Genomic DNA, 20,709 nt, shown 5'->3' on the forward strand with positions numbered 1-20,709 from the left:
TTTCTAAAAAAAAAAAAAAAAAGATACACCACTATGTGTCCTTGCTTTTTATAGCTACAACTGCAGCGTAGGAGCTTGTTTTGTCGTTTGCTGACATAAAACCAACTTATTTTCATTCTGCTTACCAATGAGGATGAGCACCACGCTGGCAGCTCCATAGTGCTCCACCTCCCTGATCCAGTGGGGAACAGATTCGAATGTGGTGCGGCGTGTGATGTCATACGCCACCATGGCCCCATGGGCACTGCGGTAGTAGCTCTGAGTTATGGTGCGAAAGCGCTCCTGTCCCGCCGTGTCCCACACCTGCATCTGCAAGTCAATACCATACTATTACGAGCTACTCGCGCATGCTGACGTTCTCATTGAGCAATGCTCGTGTGTACACAACCAAAAACTAATCAGCATAACGAGACATCCAAGCAGTTACCAAATCAACACACCCAGAAAGCTAACACACAGATGAAATCATTTGCCACTCCTCTTTCTCTCAAGGAACAAAAACTTTTATTAACTGCAACAAGCAGCAGGGATTATTTACTTTAAGACCACAGTGAGAACATAGACACATCTCCATGTTGATTTAATATATTACAGTATACCCATAATAAAATCAAATGGTCCCTAATGTGGCAATGATTGATTGTTATGAGCATGAATAAAGGAACAAACTTACACATGATGAAATAAGAGTTAAAAGAAGAACAGGGTCACCTACCTTCACCTTCTTGCCATCGATTTCCAGGGTACGAACAGTAAAGTCGACCCCGATGGTGTTTTGCTGCTTCTCCATGAATATGCCAGACTTGAAGCTCTGGACCACACAGGTCTTCCCCACATCTGAGTCCCCAACCAGGATGATTTTAAAGAGAAAGTCGAAGGAGTCCTCAATCTCTGGGCCTGCAGACTGCATGGTGAAGGGAGGAATATTTACACAAAAACACACACACTGAGGCTGAAACTATATCCAAGACCTCTGTGCCCTCTATGCAACAGAACTGGTTCCTTCCAAGTTGTGTAAATAATAACTGAGACTATTTACAGAAACAGCAGTCACAACCTTGTCAGAAAAAGGGGCAAATCATGTTTACACCAGCTGTAGTGCACCCATACGGTTCCAGCTGACTGTGTGTGATCCAGAGATAAAGTCGTCCCAGTCAGAGGTTAAAAATTATCTTTTAAATGCAGTTTTTATTCTAACAGCTCGTGTCTTCTGCCATTTTTCACCTAATTCACAGACTCAACTCAGCAACCAACAGAAATCAACTCTAAAATCAACGTAATGACCCCATAGCAGAGTAAAAGTAAGGATCCAAAAGTTATGTTTCGTCATCCTGTACTTCCTTCCATGTCTGTGTTACACTATCGGCCACATTCTTCAAGTCTTAAAACACAACTGCAGTTCTGCCCTTCAGACTGTCACTCTCTGTGCCCTCTACACCTCTCCCCACTCACTTTCATTCTGGGCTTATAAAGAAACGCCTCCTACCTGTCTCGGTAGGTGTGATCTCCAACTGCCAGCCCACCTGCACCACTGCATCTTGGGATATGGATTTTCTATTCAGGCTCTGTAATAGGACACAATACCTGGAAGGGGCAGAAATAACACATCGTTCATTACCAAAAGTACTGACTCAGGCATTAAGATTACACATATTGAGCTCTATTTGGTTTTATAACTAACTGGTTAAAGAGCTGGAGGCTGACATTGAACAGAGCCATGTTTCTTTATATAGACAGCTCTTGCTAACAAGGCTCAGTGTGCAAATACCCCAGAGCAAACAGCTTAAACGACTCCTGCGATTTAACTATTCTTGACAGAATGTAAACACTTCACGTCTTTGTCTTAACAGCAGTTCTTTGGACCCTGAATGGGTTGGTTTTTTTTTGTCCACTTACAAATGCCTTTCATTATTAGCCCCCCTCCCTCGCTGACTACTGTCAACTAACACATTCCAGAGCAGACTACAGACACGGCAGACAGACTGAAAGGATGTAGTTAAAGACTGGTTAATCTAACAAAGTGTAATTGAAATATATTTTACCTCAGGCTGCATACACAGTGAGATGTTAACACAGAATGAACACACTGCTCTGAATCTGAATCAGTCTCTCCCTCCCTCTCTCCACCCCCTCACTCGTTTCTGTCGTCATCTCAGCCCATAGAAGAACAAGGCACAGCTGGACGCAGAACAATGTGTGAGTGTGAGGGGCACTTGACCGAGCTGGGTCTATCTTTGGCTGTGACCACCAACCACCTTCTTTCTGTAGTGTGGTTGTCTCTGGTTGATGCCTTATTAAATGCAATAAAAGGCAGCTTTGTTGACCACTTAGTGGTGGCACAAATAAGACAAGCACACGAGGGGAAAAGACAATGAATGTGCCTCTTTTATATCAAATAGTTCAATTTATAATACAACATAGAGTCCATATGTATGGTATGGAAGTTGACACACAAGTATCAGAACAAACTATAAACATCTTTGACAAGTCATGTAAAAATTCTAAATCCCAAATATTAATACATCCTTACATATAAACTAATCTGAGCTAGTTAATCATTACAAAATCAATCCAGTGTACAACAAAAAATAACTATAACTAAAATATACATATGGTAGCATGTCTAATTACCACAACCATATTAGATAACAGCAATACATCAGTGATTCAGCAGAGTCTCTGTGCTGTGGTGGTGCGGATGAGTCGTGCTGAAATCATAATTGAGCCGTAGCTAAGCTACTGTATCAGTCACAGACGTCAATCTGCTGTGTCATCTCCTCTGCACCAACTGTCCTGTAGAGTTTTTCAGTCTAAAAGAAGTGCTGAGGCTCTGCTGGCATTTCCGTTGTTTCTGAGGTTTCTTGCCAGACGTCTTGTTCATCGGCGGTTCTGGAGGAGGGACGGGAATCGGTTTCCAGGGGATTGGATTGTAGAAGCTGGGTGGTGGGTAGGATTTGTCGTAGGGACCTTGAAGAAATCAAACCAATACTGATACATTACACATATCCAATGAAACTAATGAGCTACAATCACATTTAATGGAGTCTGAAACCAACAGTTTTATTGCTACTGCTCCTGGATGACGAATTGCATGAAACAGATTTTAAATTGTTCAATTAATCCAAAAACGAAACATAAAACATAGTTAATAATTCCCAGATGTCTGAAATGACTTACTTGTTGGGTAGCAAGGTGATTTGGGACTCGCTCTGCATTTTTCATTGGCTTTTGCCACCCATTCCTTAAACCTCTCCTCTGCCCTCGTGCGGCGCTCTTTCTCCTGCTGCTCCTTCAGGGCAGCTTCCTCCTGACAAGAAAAAAGGACCTTTCAGAATCTGGCAGGAATAACATTTAACTTATTCTTATTAAAAGCAGAATGACTTTAAAAAGATCCACATTACTTTCTCCTTCTTTTCCTTTTCCATTTTTTCTTGGTTCTTCTTCTGCAGCCAGTTTTTGTACTTTTGCTGAGCTTTCTCTTCAATCTCCCTCTGTTTTTCCTGCTGCCTCTGTATCTCCTCCTCTTTGCTCTGGTTTACAAGTTGCTTGTACTTTTCCTGGGATTGCAAGAAGAAAACAAATAATAGACATGTCAGCATTGGACTGTTTGAGATCACTGGGGCAAAAGTCTGACCAATTACAGTCAATCTGCTATGGTGCTTTGTGTGGTTTGAGTTTAAAAGGAGCAGCTGTCTACCTGTTCTCTTTTCATCTTTAGCCATTCTTGGATCCTCTCTTCCATGACAAGCTTTTTCCGTTCCTGCTGCCTTTCTTCTCTTTCTTTCTTTTCCTTCAGTATCCGCTCCTAATTCAAAGAATGTAAAAGACAGGATGAGACTCAGAGAGGATGCAATAAGACATTTGGGAGAAAAAATATTTATGAATAAGAGGGGGGAAACTATGACTAGCCTTGTACAGAAAGCAAAGGAAAGTAAGCACTGCTGCAGTTATACAGCGCCATAAATAATAATTCAACTTGCCTCCTCTGCTTTCTTTTCCAATTTGAGACGTTCTTCCTTGGCTTTGGTCACCAGCCACATTTCCCATGCACTGAGATTAGGTGAGCCTGCAGACTCCACAGCTGCAGTCACCATCTGCTCTGAACGTGTTCTTGGTAGCTCACATCTGAAACAAAAACAGATCGAAAGTTATACATATTCTACTCTATTCTACTGTCACATTTTGTCTCTATGAATAATGCCCTCAATGGTGTTTGACTCAGTTCATAAGCAGGGTTCCCACTCTTTTTAAGAAATCATTTTCCAGTTTTCTTGAAAATACAGGACAGCACTTACTTACAAATAGTTATATAATTTACTGGTAGATATAGTATTGACGCATTTAACCCCAGTTTTCCTCCTTTGTTAATGATGCAGGTTCATGATGAAGTGTCTCAGGTTCATGACAGGTAGGTGGTCAGTGTGTTTGAGACACCACATTAATTCACTTGCTGGTTTTTCCAGTTTTCCTGTAACATTACTTCGGCCACAGCCTGAAAGTAACAGCTCAAATTAAGCAGAATGTATTTAATTTTACATAAAATGAATCTTCTTACCTGTTATCCTATTAAAAGAAGCAGAAAGTGGTTGTTGCACCTACAATTAATACTGTGCACGTCTTAATACATTAAAAAATATAGTTATTTCCAGGATACTTGGACATTTTAACCAATCTTCCAGCTGTTTTCCTGACTGTGTGTGGGAACCTGAGGACCTCAAACTCAGCAGTACCTGAGCGGTGAGTCGTCGCTCTGCTGAGCCCGGCCGCCCTCCACATCCTCATCGCTGTCAAAACTATCATGATAGATGGGAGAAAGCAGAGAAAACGTGTCCTCTTCGTCGGAGAGGACACCGTCGTCCAAGCCCCTGGAGGTGTGCACGTCTTTCCCCAGGCTGGTTTTAACAGGAGTCGAGCTGAAGCCATCGGACGCGGACGCAGGACAGGTCGGCATCTTCCCTCCGGACATTACAAACCGACGTCTGCTTGGGAGATAAAAACACACACACAACGTCGGCACATGAGTTTTAAGTTATGCGTGAGTTTGGGGCCGTTATCTGTAACACAAACGTCCCATAAACCTTCAGGCACAATAAAGAAAAACAAGTTGTTTACACGGTTAGCGAAGTTGGGGCTAGCGCTGGTTAGCTGGTTTAGATTTGGCGTTTAATGCAGGTTTAATGCTGAACATGTGCTCCCTCCGCGGTGTACGCGGTGCGCACTGCTCCCAGCTAACTATAAAACAACTCTGAACATTTAGTGAGCTACCTTTGTGCGTATATTTGAAGAAAAGTCTCGCTGTAGTCCTCGTCTCGTTCACCGACGCTGCGACTGATCCGCTAACGACTCCTTTTCCCATGATACACCGCGGCCCCACGCTCAACTGGACGCTGTTTCTGTAACCATGGCGATGCCCGACGCTACGCTGTTTCTGTAGCCATGGCGATGCTCGACGTTACGCTGTTTCTGTAGCCATGGCGATGCTCGACGTTACGCTGTTTTGTTTTTTTTGCGAAAGAAAAAAAACAAACTGATAAGTTGAAGAGACAAACGTCAATCAATCAATCAATCAATCAATCAATCAATCAATCAATCAGACACATAAATACCCAAAGTGTCTTTGTAATCATTTAAAACACGAACTAAGGAAACGCTGTCTCATTAAACAGGGGAAAATGACAACTTAAAATAGGAAAAAAGGCTCATAATACATCTGAATGAAAAGTATAAATAGTAGTATAAAAAGTAATACAACTGGTTAAAATGTTTAAATAAATAGACACAGCATCAGAATAATAAAAAATACATCAAAAAGTACAATTATCTGCTAAAAACATATTAATAATGATTAATAATAAATATACGCCACCCCATAGCTAAATAAATGATACAAATAAGTAACGTTAATGCTATAAAAAATATTAATATTATTTTTTATTATTAAATTATTATTTATTATTTTTTAATTAATATACATGTTATATTATCCCACACTTCCTATCCAGTATGTTATCTTATATTGGTACTTTTATGTTGTTATTTACATCTTAATATGACTTAGGTTTGGAGTTATATATAGACAATTACAATAAATCTTTTTTTACATTTTGAATCTCTTAATTTTAAGATTTCTTACAATTTTACCTCGAATTAGGGATGTTTTCACTGACTTTCTACTGAAATATACACATTTTAAACATCTGAGGAGAATATTTAGACCCACAGAAAATAATCTTGTTTTATATTCTTAATTTTAGTGATAAAGATTTTGGTCACACTGAACATTTCTGAGTAAAAAAATGTAAAATAAACCATTTAGATTATATTTGTTGTTCATATTTCTATGTGAACAGGTACTCTTATATTCTAGTGTTATTCTGGTCAGTGCTTCCTTGCTGTGTGTTTTGTTGCTTGTGCTCCGGACAATATGTTTACACCCTTACTGTAATAACAGGCAGTTGTTGTCCGTAGCAGGTCTGATCCAGTTGAAGTCAACCTGTCCGTGCACTCTGTCTCACTCCCACTTAACATTATCAGTCTAATTACCAGCCGGCCCTTCCAAAATGTGCTTGTATACCGAAGGGCTGCTTTCACAAAGAGATGTGGCATTTTGTGAGTGTTTGTAAGCAGCGGTAAATTAATTTGTGTCTTGTTTTATGTGTTTTAATGCTGAAGCCCACTGCCTATGGGCGACATGGTGTGTTCTTGTTGTTGTTTACCATTTTTAAATTAATTTTTAGTATTTTAGACAGACAACAGACAGGGTTTAACATAGGTAAGATAAAATGCTTGACATTGTATAAAAAAGGAACTAAAAAAGACATTGTAGTATAAAATTTATTTTGTCCATTGAAATCATAGAGGCCCTTATGATCTGTAAAGCCAGGGGATTTTTGGTTACTCAATTATAACCAATCATCCTTAATGTACTTTATATCACTGGATTGGAAAAGATGGAGCTAATTTTACTGTATGTATAATATGTATAAAAATACATAATAATTATTACTATTAGTTATATTTATTTGCTGATTATATTTTGTTTTAATAATCTGAATTTACAACTAAAAAGCTGTCAAATGAAGTCAAGTAAAAAGTGTAATATTTTCCTGTTGTCGAGTATAAAGTAACATAAAATGGAATTACTCAAGTAAAAAATACCTCAAAAGTTCAGTACTTAATCTACTTAATTACTTTCGTCCACTACTCTGTATAAGTCATTAATTAAACAAACACTGACCACATGTCTGTATCCTGTTGGTAATTATAGAAATATTTCTGGGTCACTCTCTACATCACCCCCATCCATCAACTCCTCCTGGATACAATTTTGCATAATGTGTCAGATCCCTGTGAGGCGTCCACAGTTCTGAGTAAGATGATGACACAGGGGGATAATCAGCCACCAGCACGTGCAGAATGCAGGTAGGTGTGTCTGATGCTACGTGTCTCCAGTCCAGCTCCAGTCACACCAACGTGAAGGATTCCAGCTCTGACCTCTGCTGCTCCTATCCTTGAAGGGGCCTTCAGAGCTCTGTGTGTGGTTCAGTCAAGCAGTCCAGCAACCAGTTCTCTGGGGAAGGTGGTAGGTTGATGGGGGACATCCAGAGGCTGCCGGAGGGCAGAAGCCGACTGCGCCGACTCTCCCGGACCCCTTGTCCAGACCAGGGACCACCAAGGAAGTCACGCAAGAAGCTCCAAGTTATCATCTGTGTACTGCTTGTGGAGCTGTGTGAAAGATTCACTTTCTTTGGGATTGTATGCAACATGATTCTCTTCTGCACTGTGAAGCTGGGCTATGATAACTACCTGGCTGCGACAGTCAACCTGTGCTTCATAGGAGCCAGCACCCTGACCCCCGTTCTGGTTCGGTGGTTCTCAGAAACCTGCTTGGGAAGGAGCAAGGTGCTCTACTTGTGTGCTTTCCTTCATTTCTTTGGTAAGAAACAATGAGTTAAAGGTTGATGAAATGTTGTCTAATGCAGTGGTTCCCAACCTTTTTCCTTAAGGGACCCCTTTTCTATCATTTAGTAAATTGAAGTGACATATTTTATGGATATTTATTATATTCAAAACTGTACAATTAACCCAAATACAGTGAACTCATCGTAAAGCAGGAAATTTTGTGTAAAACTTTGAGTTTTGAGCACTGTTTAGGCAACTTTTTATACAATTCTCTTTTTATTTTAAACAATCATACATACTTAATAGACTTATTTCTTCAAATTCACAGTTTTCTTGTCCTTGCCGCTTGGCCATTATTCTATCAGACAAGTGACTTTACTTTGCATTTACTTTTCTTCATAGAAGTGAACCAAACGCTGACATATAGGCCTACAAGTTTTCTTACACCCCTTAAAGTCAAGAAGGCCTTGCAATCCCATATGAAGTGTTAGAGACCCTTAGTGGAGTTCCCAACCTCCAAGTTGGGAACCATTGGTCTAATGTCATCAAATTTCTATATATTTTTTAATTCTGTAAAAATATCAAACAATATTTTATGATATTTTCTCACTTTTCTTTAATTCAATTTTGACTTTTTTTTCAAAGCCAAGAAAAGGAAGTAAATTTGGTTGGCTGGGAGGGATAGGGTTCAAATCTGCCAGTTTAAAATACATGATATTTATCTGAATGTGTGAAATGAACAAGGAAATGGCACATTCATCTGACATAGTGGTCATTATGATTCTTTACTGTAAGCTCATTTCAAGAGCCTTAGTAATTCTGTTTAGGTGCTTAGTCATGGCCCTGCTTCCGTGAAGTCACACTCTAGTTCGAAATCTAGCTGTAAATGACTTCCACCTGTCAACATACTTTCAAGGCACAGCCATGCTGCCGGTGGTGGCGTTCCCATTTGAAGATTTCTACATAGACACTCATCACATGACGCACCAGCTGGAGCATCGGGAGCAACAGATCTTGTTCTACACCGGCCTCCTGGCTGCTGCGCTGGGCATTGGCGGCATCCGGGCCATCCTCTGTCCCATGGGGGCCTACAGCCTACAAACCTACAATCAGCATCAGCTCCTGTCCTTCTTCAACTGGTGGGTGGTGGTTGCCTGAATCTGAATACAGTCACTCACTTAGTCCAGTCCGTTAATATTGTTACCATGTTGTGTTTAATCATCATTTGAGAGGTTCTTTACACTTTTACAGTTCAGTTATTCTGCATGGAGATAATATAAATCAGAACATTGGACCAAAAAAGGCCAAATTGCCATCCCTAGAGTGGCTCAAAAATCTACTCATATATTATTCTGTGTCATCTACAATCACATGCTAATGAAATGAAGAACTTGTGTGTGTGATATTTGTTTTATTTATGTTTAGGTTCTACTGGCTGGTCAACTTGAATTCTACCGTGGTGTTTCTGGGCATTGCTTACATCCAGCAGTCTGTGGCCAAAAATCTGGCCTTCCTCATCCCCTTCACCTCTGTGCTGCTTGCTCTAATCGCCATACACATGATGCGGAACAAACTCACCTATAAACCCAATAGAGGTACAATGCATGAAAAAAAAGACATAAAAACAGGTATTCAGACAATACTTGTAAATATACATGAACCATCTTGTGTCTGTCATAGGTGGATTGTTACTGACCACACTGGGAGTTTTCCTGAACTCTCTCAAGATGTGCTGCCTCCACTATCGCCATCTGAGTGGAGATGTAACATCTTGGCTGGACCGGGCCAAGGAGAACAATGGTGGCCGTTACAGCGAAACACATGTAGAGAACGTCAAAGTCCTGGCCAAGCTCTTCCCTCTTCACGGGCTTCAGCTGCTGTACAGAGCCTGCGTCACACAGGCAAGTCACTGGGAATATAATCGGTCTTTATAAAGCATGAAAAAGGATCATTTCCATGAAGAACATGTTTCCTACAGATTCCCTCAGGTTACTACATACAGACGATGAACTCAAACCTCCATCTGAATGACCTCCTGTTGCCCATCGGTGCCATGAATGTGATCAGCATCCTACCTCTGCTGCTCTTAGCCCCGCTGATCGAGTGTGTGATGACTTGCTACCTCTCCATGGAAAAAACTCCTCTGGCACCTGCAAAAGTCATCAGTGAGTATTTCTATGTGCAGATCCCTTACTAATGCACATATAATTGTAATGTGTTCACCTAACATACCTATGTCTCTCTCGCTCATCTGCCTCTCTCATCCTCCCTCTTTCCTCCTGTAATTATTCTGCAGCCCCCTCTCTCATCACCCCTCCCCTGTCCATCCTCCCCTTCCAGCTCTGGGCCATGCGTGTGCCACTCTGTCAGTCCTGGTGGCAGGTTTGTCTGAGCTATATAGGAAGACATACCCTCTGGTGGAGCAGACTCTGTCTGGAAAAGTTCTGCAAGTGTCGGCCATGCCGTGTTTCCAGCTGGCTCCTCAGTACATCCTACTCGGTCTCGCAGAGGCTCTCGTCACCCCTGCATGTGAGTAACCGACTCCAGTATTTATTCCTTTATCTTACATGGTGCATCTTTCCTAAAATGTTGACACTTTCCCCTGGTCAGAGATGTCACAAATACGCAGCAGGAAAGACAATCAAACATTTCTGCTGTCACTTTCTCTCTGGCAGGTTCCCTGATTTCTTTCCAGCTGACCCCGAGCCACATCAGAGGGATCTCCCTGCACTTCCTCACTCTGTCCTATGGAGGGGGCTGCTTCCTCGGAGCTTTCATTATTCAGCTGGTGTACTTCATCTCTGGAGGTAAAATGAATACAAATACAAACAAAACAAAACAAATTATAGTGACACTGGAAAGTGATTAAAAATCAAGATGTCTGATATGACCACAGTGATACTCGATTACAGGTAACTTCTACCCAAACACACTGCATGATGGGAATCTTGAGAGATTCTTCTTCCTCCTGGCCACACTGATGGCTATAAACACCCTTGTCTGTTGGAGGGTATCTTACAGGTACAGCATTACCTCTAACTACCAGTACTATTAAGTGGAATACAAGTTACAATTAGATTATTTTTAATTGCACATAAAATAAACACTTTTATGTATGGATAGCAGTGTGTGACCCATTGTCAGGTCCATTACAGTCCATTGTGGTATTTTCAACAGACATTTTGTGGGGAATTTCAGCAGGCATGTGTGTTTCCATAGTAGTTTAATATAATAAACCACTGTTAAATGGTATAAACATATCCTTTCTCTTGCTTTAAAAGGTTGTGTATCACGGCCCTAAGTGTGTTTTCTTGTCTCCCTGATGTTGTCCAGGTACATAGACCTGAGTGTGCAGGGTAAAGCAGTAACCATCAGCCCTCTGACTGAGAAACTGCTGCATTACAAGGCCTGTCTGCGCTTCTACGACACTGTGGATCGCTCCTACACAAACACCTCCATTGAATCTATTTTATGACTGTCTTTATTGTGATCTTTGTCAGCGGTGCTGGCGTGCATGTCATGTCAAAATCTCAAACTCGGGAAATTGTGGGCTGAATTGTATGAAATACATGGAATTTAAATATTTTTGTTGTTTTTATAGTAACTGCATATACCATTTCACTTACTGAATGTCCTATTATGTTCTTCTTCTTTTGTAGCATGGGCTGTGATTTATGTAAATAATAGCAGAAATGATAAATTATAGACATATCAATAGCAAAGCTTCCTTTATTTGAGTTGATTAAATTAAAGTAAAGTCAGTCGACTGTTGATTTTCTGATGATTAAAAACACAGAATATGTAGAACACTAGTTACAATCATCAAGGATTAAAACACATAAAAGTCTTAAAGACTTATTTCCACTGCAGTTCTCCAACATACAACAAAAGACACAACTACACTATAACACCATGTGGCACAGCCTACATGTAAACTCAACATCTCTCATCATAGCATAAATCAGACTACAACTTACTAAAAAACTTCAAGTTCACAGTTGATGTGAGGCTTGAATAAGGATTATTCCATTGTAAAGCATAACGCACAGAATAAAGTTTTCAACCAGCAAAGTTTCAAATGAAACAATATAAAGTTTGTTGGATTAGCTCGTAATAAAAAGAAAAAAGATATTTTTTTGAACCCTCTTCTTAACTGTTTCAAGCTTTCTAAGTTAGACTCAACATGTGTAAACGGATGAAGTTTAAAGATTATCTTCTGTTTTGTGTCTGTTAGAGTTTATTATCATTGCTATGAACACTGGCCTTAAATTTGGTAAATAACAATAAAATGTAATTAGCCATTTCTGAAAAGCTCTTCAGAAAGATATTTTGATGCGCTTTTTAGCAACATTTAAGAGGAAAAAAAGCCAAAATATAATAAAAGAACTTTCATTTTCCACTTTTTGATTCATAATCAAGATTCTCAATCAGTCCAAAATCATCCATATATGTTGCCTAATTTCTGCATACATATCTCTCACGCACACACACTACTTTTTTCTATCCTTAAGTCATAAATGGCAGCCAGTCTTGCAGCTACCGTCTTTAATGTGGACTGGCTCAGATGTTGCATATTCTCAGTGTTGAACCTAAATCAACAGAAAAACCAGGATATAGAGGTTCAGTGAAGGTGGTCTGGATTTGGTGCAGCAGCGTCAACGTCTCAGTGTCAGAAACATTGTAGAAGGCCAGTCTTCCTTCTTCAAAATCAAGGTGTACGCCTACTCTGCGGGAGCGAGCTGGAGGAATTTGGCCTTTGTGAAGATTATTGTGCCAAAACCTGCAGCCGGACGAAGAGCACGTTAATTTCCAGGAGAGACCATTGTGGCCAAAACAGCACTCTTTGCCCAAACCCTTTCTTTTAATGCCTTTGTATGACACGGCCAAATCGACAACGCCACCGTCCCACTCCACCTCCCAGTAGTGGCTCCCTTCAAGGCCCTTTTGGCACAGAGCCTGGTGATTGAAGGTGAATCTGTCAGGGTTATCAGGGTGAGCCTGGTCCCTGCCACCCCACGATATCTCTCTGTTTCCATCAGACAAGCAAAGACATGCTGCTACTGTGTTGGGATCCACCTCTATTTTGGAGCCTGCAGGAACATAAGAAACATTTAAAAGCTTTCATGTATATTTGTGCTGGTATTTATGCAAAATTAATTAACCTTGTGCTTAATCTTACGTTTGGTGAACAGGTCTGTCCTTGATGTTATTTCCTTACGTAGCGTTGGCTGTTTTGACACTGTTATGAAAAAAAAAATATATGAAAAATATATGAAATTTCCTCATTCTCTCTGTACAACAACAGGAAATATACTAAGCAGACCAGACGGGTATCAACAAGGTTTAGAGATCAAAACTGGACAAACTTACACATATTTTCTTCAGAATGAGCGACTAATTCATTCTTTCCTTTGTTGCACACATTTTTCAGTTTATCTTTCTGTGCAGTGACAAACTCTGTCAGCGTGTCAGGTCTTTCCTGCGAGTCTGTGAATGCAGGGAGGTCACCCAGGGCCTGGAAACCCTGCACAAAGCCAATAAATACATTGTGTGATTAAAAATACCCAACATTTAAATTAAATTTAGAGGCATAAAGATTAAAAATGGCATACACTTTCAAAGACTCTATAACTGAAGGGCTAGAAAACATGTCCTCACCTGAAAGAACTGAATGAGGTCCTCTGTTTGTGAAAGCTGGTTGAGTTTATCCTCTCTCCTCCTCAGCTCAAGCACTTCACGCGTCAGTTGCCCGAGACGACTGTCGGTCCAGTCCACTCCAGCTTTCTCTGCTTCTCCAACTTTCTCTCTCATCTGAGAGCACTTCTTCTCCACAAAAAGGGTGTAGAAACGAATGTGTTCAGCACACCGTCGCTCAAAGTCGTCACACGCCTCCCACGCGGCATTCTTGTAAGAAACATGCACCGTTTGTCCAGTTACGACGGGTGATGAAGGAAAGTTCTACGGCATTCATTCTCTGTATGTATTTGTTCATGTTTAACAGAGGCTTTAACCTGAGCTAGGCCATACAGCAGTTATAGCAAACATACAGGCTAAGTAGTATAAAAAAGTATATATTTGTTTATTTTTGAATGCATTTGTACTGGATTACTAACTAATGCACTAATGTGCAAAGAAAGGAAGGAAAACAATTGCCTAACACAGTTTACACCCATTTCCTCTTTGTAGGGCAGCTTTGCCTGTTAACAGGAGTTACTAGGATCTTTGTCTTATATCAATATTTAAAAATAATAAAAACATTTACTGATGAATACAGGAAATACTTATTCGTATGGATGTCACGCACTTTTATAGAGTCTGCAGCCTGCCTCAGCTCTGCCATCTTCCTCTCTGAATTCATCACTCTGTCTGCGATTTCTTGTTTATTCCTCTCCAGTTGTCTCTGTTGAAACACAAATCCAGAAGCTTTTCAGAACCTGTTACATTAAAAGGACAGGACCACAAATCACTTCAGCGTGGGACTTACCTGCATTTCACCCCGCTGTACTGCAACTGCCACAGTGTCGTGGCCTTTGTGCTCATCCATCAGACACAGCAGGCATATGAACTGCTGATCAGTGTGGCAGTAAACCTCCAGAAGTTTGTCATGACGGCCACATATGCTGTCTTTGATCCTAGCGGAGGCTTGAATCAGTTTGTGTTTTTTTAATGGTGGCACCTCAAAGTGAGGCTTCAGATGAGTCTCACAGTAAGAGGCCAAGCACATGAGACAGAACATGGAAGCTTTTCTTTTTCTCCCCGTGCAAGCGTCACACTGCACATCACCTGGTGCAGTGTAGGTGTCACCAGCTGCAGCACCGGTTGCCCTCCTGTGTTCCTCCAACAGATCAGCCAGAAGTGTGTTCCTCTTCAGATCAGGCCTCGGGTGGAAAGTCTGCCTGCACTGAGGGCAGCTATAACTTCTTCCTCTGTTATTATTCCTATCCCAGAAGGCATTTAGGCATTTTATACAGTAACTGTGTCCACAGGCTGTCGTCACTGGATCCTCCAGTAACTGTAAACATATGGAGCAGTCGAACAGTTCCTGAGTGTTAGCCATTTTCTCCCGCTCAGACTGACGGAGTTACTTTCATTCTCTCTGAAGGAGGAGTGGCTTGTTGGCAGCCTATGGCACAAACACTGACTGTGCTGTCTGTGTGAGTGTCTACGGGAGAGGATAAGGACCACAATTTATTTGAGTTCATAATTCTAACTTTATTCTCGGACTTCATTCTGTTTTTCTTTTACTTTAAACTCAGAACTCAATTCAAAGTTTCAAACGTGGCTCTATGTCAGTGGGAAACAAAGTAGGCTACATAACATTATCAAAGTTAAACATTAACTGGAAGAGTCAAAGTACTCAACTTTAGTTAATTACACACTGGAGACCTTTAAAACATATTTAAAGTTACTCTAATGAATATTTTTATATAACCAAGGGATATCCAGTGGTGTTGTGCAGGGTATGCTTATATTTTTAAATTTCCATTGGGTATATCCACTTCTAAATCCCCTCTGATGTAGGCTACACCATTCAGCAGTGTTCTGCAAGCTTAAATTATTTTCCTAGGATGGTGAAGGCATGACATAGTTGTCCAATTTTGTGGAGTGGGTAGAGTAAGGAACAAGAAATACTCAAAATGCATAATTATGTTGTTTTCCCACTCGTCCTTTTTTAAGGGTTTTTATCTTTATTGAATATGGAAAAACAATGACAGAGTGTTTTAAGGTTTTATTTACTAGAAAACATATATCTAGCTGAGTGAGACTTCTGTTAGTTATTAAATTTTTTATACACAATTATTCTTGTTATTAACTCAAATACTCACTTTAACAGTAACAAGTTTACAGTAAAAACTGAAACTGAACATACACACAAAACATTTGTGCCATTATCATCTTCAGCCCTTTTCCTTGCAAAGAAATATGTAATTTTAAAGAACATAATCAAACTTTAAAGAACCTTATTCAAACTTTAAGTATAATGAGAAATGTTCAGCAGACACTACTTTTGAACACCCCTGTGAAGCACTACTGTTTAACACACTGTAATACAGATGCCCGTTACTTTGGTGACAATATCCTAACAGAGGCCCCTCTGGAGACCATGAACCCAGGGTACAGAGGCTGGGAGAATGTGGTCTGAACTCTGTGAAGGAGCATCATTTGACCAGAATCAGACACGCTGTAGAAGCACAGGCTCCCTACCTTATGATTCAGATACACTCCAACAATGGAGGAGCAAGGGGTGGATATTTTGGTTTTGCCTTCACCGTGCCAAAAGGTGCAACCATGATTTGAAAGGGAAATGCACCAGGACTGGTCTGTGTATCCAAAGCCATTTTCTAATAGCTCTGCCCCTTTATAGCACACAGCGACCTCCACCCTGGGCCCCTGCCAGTCAACCTCCCAGTAGCAAACTCCAGATAAACCTTCAGTGCACAACACTTGATCGTATTCGGTAAATCTCTCTGGGTGGTTTGGATACCCCTGGGCTTTTTTAACCCAGGTTACTTTGCGGTTTCCCTCAGAGAGCAATAGGTTTACAGATGCCGTGTTGGGATCCAAAGTGAGGTGGCAGGAATCTGAAATGTAGAATTTATTATTATTCAATGTGACAACATAAGTACTTTTTAGAATCACAGTGGCAAATTCAAAGATATTCAGGCTTCAATGATGACTCACAGAGGGAGAACTCCTGTCCTGTCTTGGGATCAGGATCAGCTTGAACTAAAAACAGAAAACATGACATTTTAGTAAATTTACTATGTATACAATATCACATAATTACAAATAAAAACAACATTATTTTAATAAAGGTGTTTTCTTACTTTCCTCTGACATTTCTGCAATAGTTTTTGCCAAGTTTTCCATTTTGTCTCTCAAGTTAGAAATGGCCTTTGTCACAAAGTCAAAAGGTGCATGCAGATGGATGTTGAAATCAGCGGACACATCAGGTTCTGGACAGTCAAAGATGGACTGGCAGCTCTAGAAACACGTGAAAGAGAAACATGAACATGAACTACACCTACTTACTGAGGTACTCATCTTTTGGAAACATTGGAACAAATGTGTTTTAATCCCTTTGGACTTTGATGATTTTATAAATCTATGTTGTTGTCCATGTATTGTATTTTTATGCTTTTATGTTAATATGTGTCTGAAATAAAGTTAAACTGAATTGAACTGTCAGTGTACCTGCAGGAAATGAATGTGGTCCTCAGTGAGTGACAGTTGCTTCAATTTACACTCCCCCTTTTTCAGGTCAGAGACCTCCTTCTCCAGCCGATCCATGAGTGCCTCAGCTCGGCTCACCACAGCCATCTCCTGAACTCTGATCAGCTCATTCACAGCACAGCGCCTTTTATCGGCCATCAGGACAAATTCAGCGTAGGCCTTTTCATTCTGATCAACCGCTGCAGCCCCAGAACCCTACGGCAAAAAACACAAATAACGTCACTTTAAAGGAAAGGCACACATTAGATGCATTTAAGTCTGGTGAAAGTTGAATTCACCTGCAGTGCTTTCACTTTCTGTCTCAGCTGCTGCAGCTGTTTCTCTTTCTCCTGTATTCCATGCTGGTATCTTTGTTTCTTCTTTCCAAATTGTTTCTGAAAATAAAACCATTTGTCAGTCTCTCAAGGAAGTTTTAATGTTGCAACAATTAAAACCTGTGCAACCTTGCAATTTTGTCCAATCAACGCAACTTTGACCATCACTGTAGTTTACCATCACAGCAGCCCGGCACAAGAAATGTTGAGCCACATGTCACCGAGCTGCTAGCGATTTTATTCTCACTAGAACTCACAGAATGTTTCCTTAGATTTTGCAAAAACATGGCAACATGCATCGTCATTTTTTAGAAAAGCTGCAATTAAATCAGGCATTTTATGGCAAAGCTTGCAAAACTGATTAATTTATTTGCTGTTGAATTGTGTTTTGAATCCATTTACAGACATACATTATGATGTAACTTCCTAAATATCCCTACCATAAGTTCAAAACACCATCTAGACCACCACCTTTTGAAGAAATATGAAGAACTTACAAACACTAACTGTGGCCAAAAGTAAATATGTCTTACTTGTTTCTCTTTCCTCTCTGATGCAGCCGAGACAGTGTCATGACCTTTGTGCTCATCCATCACACAAAGCAGGCAAATGCACTGGCCATCGCTGCGACAGTAGACCTCCAGAAGCTTGTCATGCTTGGGGCAGATCTTCTCCTGCATGGAGGCCGAGACTTCCACAAGCTTGTGCCTTTTGAAAGCAGCAGACTCATAGTGGGGCTGCAGGTGAGTCGCACAGTAAGAAGCCAGACACATTAGGCAAGACTTGACAGCCTTCAGCTTCCTCACGCTGCAGAAATCACACTCCACATCCCCAGGGCCGACTTCATCTTTCTCAGGAGGGGCGAGTGCTCCTGCCCCTGACATTTTCTCTGCCAAATCAGCCAGCACTGTGTTCATGTTCAACACGGGCCTAGGGCTGAAAAGCTGTCTGCACTGGGGACAGCTGTAGACACCCTTGCAAACCTCCTGGTCCCAGTAGCCATTCACACAGGCCATACAGTAGCTGTGGCCACAGTGAAGAGTCACAGGGCCCTTCAAAATATCCAAGCATATCGAGCAGGACAAAGAATGTGGCTCTTTACAGCTCTCTGCCATCTTAATCACAGCACTCTCTAACTTTCAGTTTCTCTGAAACCAAAGAGGATTTTCAAACGGGAGGGGTTTCATCTCTTATTGTGCTTTCTCTAATCCTATAACAAGAAAACTCCTCCCACAAACAGAAATCATGTTATTCCACATATAAATCTAAAATAAAAACTGCCAACAAAGTATTTATTTTTTTTAATAGTCTTTAATGTTCCAAAGTTATTGATTTAGTGAAAAATAATTAAAAGTTACATTCAAACTAAACGAGGAGACAGTTTAGTAAACACAGGAACCAACAGAGGGGGAAAAACAAACTACACAAACGAGATTTCCTCCTGCGAGATTTGGAGCGGAACGCGAGATCTCTTCGGTATCCAAGGAGACGACGGCAGCGTTTGGTCTCTGCAGTGAGGAAGAAGAGGCTGTGTGTGTGTTTTCTTCTCCCTCAGGTGATGTCTGCGTTTAGCTGAGAGCATTTCCACACGATGGACCTGCCGGAGACGCTCAGAAGACGTTTAGAAGACTTTTCTCGAAACGTTTTGTTTGACCAGAGTCGGACTCCGCCTTTCACGAAGGAGAACGACTCGTTTTTGCCTCACGGTAACGTCAATGAAAGAGTCAGCGATGTTAACCTTAGATGACCCGAAAGTGTGTTGTTTCTCCAATCCGTGTATGTTTTCTGCTGCTTTGTTTTCTTCAGACAAGCGGGTCCTGTCTAGCCTCCACCTCCAGATGTCTCTGTACTTTAACATGTGGTTCTTCCCCTTGTGGTGGATCAGTGAAACTACAATGCTGCACCTCAAGGTGAGGCCAAAAGAGAGAAAGTGAGATAGGAGGCGAGGAAATAACGTTAAATGCTTAAAATGAACCATTATAATTACAATAAGAGTATGTCAGAATTACTTTTATTTTATTTAAGTGTGTGTATTGCTCTCAATGCACCGAAACAACAAAAACAAGCAGATAACATGGACAACAAGCTTGAGAAGGTACAAATAAACTAATTTGTACATTTATAAATATATTAGGGCTGCACAATTAGTTGAAATTGCAATATGGCCATGTGCAATATGCAAATCGCAGAACTTAAACCTTAAAAAATGGTGGTACCAGTTACCAAAACAGATATTTATGATGATAAAGTAAGAAAAAGTGATCAAATAGTTCTGAAAGGCTGCTACATGTGATAAATCACTGTAATTATAACATCATTTCATTGTAATTGTCAGGTTTAGACCTGGAAACTGGAGAATATTTAATGCCATAGCAGCTCATTTGAATAAATCACTTTAACTGCATTGTTGTAATTCTGATTTCTTCCAGTATCCCGCCCTGCCAGACTACTACAAGTTCATCCTCGTCACTGTGCTCGTCGTGATGACTCTGATCGAGGCCATCAGACTCTTCCTCGGTTACACCGGGAACCTTCAAGAAAAGGTGATGCGTCACTCACACAAACATAAAGATCTAACGACGTACACTAAAGTGCGAGGCAGAGGTTTTAACTCCTGTAACGTCTGTGTGGTTTTTTTGGGGGGGGGGGAAGGTCCCAGAGTTGGCTGGATTTTGGCTGCTGAGCATCCTGCTGCAGTTTCCGCTCATCCTGTTCCAGCTGTTCAACGAAGCCATTCTCATACTGCCGCTGGAGAGGGGGGTCCACATAGTTCTCGCCATATTCATACTCACACAGGTACAATAAGAGACTGTTGTAGTTTTACCACTTCCACTTTGTTGTTCGTGTTTTCTAGATTTCTTAATTTAGTGATTGTCATTGGTTTGATTGACATGTTTTCTTTCCTGGATGATTCAGGCCCTGTCTGGTTTCGTGGCGCTCCGAGACATGGTCAAACACACAGAAAGCCAGTTTCACCTCCGACAGTTTGACTGAATTGTGACGCTCCCGCCACATCTGGACATATTCGTACTTCACACCGCACAGACTTAGAGGCTGACAACAAAAAATAATGTGTCACTTTTTGTATTACATGTTGTATTTTAGGAGGAGATTTCCTCCCCAGGATGGATCATTGAAGAGAGAAACATCTGGATATATTTATTTTTGTATTTTATTAACAATGTATTCCACGGGATTGTATTTTTGTTTTTGTTGGAATAAATAAAATCTACATAAAGCAGCCTGTGTGTCGTTTATT

At 40.7% G+C, this 20,709-nt stretch overlaps 6 protein-coding genes across 7 annotated transcripts in view; 2 read left to right on the forward strand and 4 right to left on the reverse strand.

Moving 5' to 3' along the window:
- LOC118330275 (ras-related protein Rab-19) overlaps positions 1-2,076 on the reverse strand; it is a 3,638-nt gene extending 1,562 nt beyond the window's left edge. Inside the window, exons 1-4 of the mRNA XM_035664761.1 lie at positions 2,043-2,076; positions 1,487-1,584; positions 716-904; positions 126-309 (exon numbers count right to left, since the gene is read on the reverse strand). Coding sequence (XP_035520654.1) covers positions 126-309; positions 716-904; positions 1,487-1,537 — 424 coding nt within the window. The 5' untranslated portion in view covers positions 1,538-1,584; positions 2,043-2,076. The remainder of the gene's footprint in view (positions 1-125; positions 310-715; positions 905-1,486; positions 1,585-2,042) is intronic.
- A 291-nt stretch (positions 2,077-2,367) lies between these two features.
- zgc:153293 (uncharacterized protein LOC555710 homolog) lies at positions 2,368-5,375 on the reverse strand. Of its 2 annotated transcripts, none has more exons than XM_035664737.1 (7): positions 5,266-5,375; positions 4,731-4,979; positions 3,981-4,125; positions 3,698-3,805; positions 3,402-3,557; positions 3,178-3,307; positions 2,368-2,967 (listed from the first exon to the last, which is right to left on the reverse strand). In XM_035664737.1, the coding sequence occupies exons 2-7, from the start codon at positions 4,964-4,966 to the stop codon at positions 2,771-2,773; spliced, it is 972 nt and encodes a 323-aa protein (XP_035520630.1). In that variant the 5' UTR covers positions 4,967-4,979; positions 5,266-5,375; the 3' UTR covers positions 2,368-2,770. The 2 variants fall into 2 exon arrangements, with proteins under 2 accessions (XP_035520630.1, XP_035520631.1); XM_035664738.1 differs by having other exon boundaries at positions 4,731-4,982; positions 5,266-5,372.
- Positions 5,376-7,104: 1,729 nt separating this feature from the next.
- slc15a5 (solute carrier family 15 member 5) lies at positions 7,105-11,669 on the forward strand. The gene is made up of 9 exons (XM_035664741.1): positions 7,105-7,936; positions 8,819-9,041; positions 9,328-9,497; positions 9,583-9,803; positions 9,881-10,067; positions 10,243-10,431; positions 10,578-10,709; positions 10,815-10,923; positions 11,236-11,669. The coding sequence occupies exons 1-9, from the start codon at positions 7,591-7,593 to the stop codon at positions 11,375-11,377; spliced, it is 1,719 nt and encodes a 572-aa protein (XP_035520634.1). The 5' UTR covers positions 7,105-7,590; the 3' UTR covers positions 11,378-11,669.
- On the reverse strand, positions 11,640-14,992 carry LOC118330256 (E3 ubiquitin-protein ligase TRIM47-like). Its single transcript, XM_035664739.1, has 6 exons — positions 14,387-14,992; positions 14,207-14,302; positions 13,561-13,806; positions 13,273-13,426; positions 13,082-13,141; positions 11,640-12,992 (listed from the first exon to the last, which is right to left on the reverse strand). The coding sequence occupies exons 1-6, from the start codon at positions 14,957-14,959 to the stop codon at positions 12,463-12,465; spliced, it is 1,659 nt and encodes a 552-aa protein (XP_035520632.1). The 5' UTR covers positions 14,960-14,992; the 3' UTR covers positions 11,640-12,462.
- A 249-nt stretch (positions 14,993-15,241) lies between these two features.
- Positions 15,242-18,650, reverse strand: LOC118330257 (tripartite motif-containing protein 16-like). Its single transcript, XM_035664740.1, has 6 exons — positions 17,984-18,650; positions 17,415-17,510; positions 17,098-17,331; positions 16,731-16,887; positions 16,585-16,629; positions 15,242-16,484 (listed from the first exon to the last, which is right to left on the reverse strand). Exons 1-6 carry the CDS (start codon positions 18,563-18,565, stop codon positions 15,964-15,966), a joined length of 1,635 nt encoding a protein of 544 aa, XP_035520633.1. The 5' UTR covers positions 18,566-18,650; the 3' UTR covers positions 15,242-15,963.
- Positions 18,651-18,903: 253 nt separating this feature from the next.
- On the forward strand, positions 18,904-20,673 carry tmem17 (transmembrane protein 17). The gene is made up of 5 exons (XM_035664373.1): positions 18,904-19,156; positions 19,257-19,360; positions 19,880-19,993; positions 20,103-20,246; positions 20,367-20,673. Exons 1-5 carry the CDS (start codon positions 19,042-19,044, stop codon positions 20,442-20,444), a joined length of 555 nt encoding a protein of 184 aa, XP_035520266.1. The 5' UTR covers positions 18,904-19,041; the 3' UTR covers positions 20,445-20,673.
- The last annotated feature ends 36 nt before the right edge of the window (positions 20,674-20,709 follow it).

Source organism: Morone saxatilis, unplaced genomic scaffold (assembly GCF_004916995.1).
Source record: "Morone saxatilis isolate NCDOM2014 unplaced genomic scaffold, NCSU_SB_2.0 Contig2, whole genome shotgun sequence".
Classification (NCBI taxonomy): Eukaryota; Metazoa; Chordata; class Actinopteri; family Moronidae; genus Morone; species Morone saxatilis.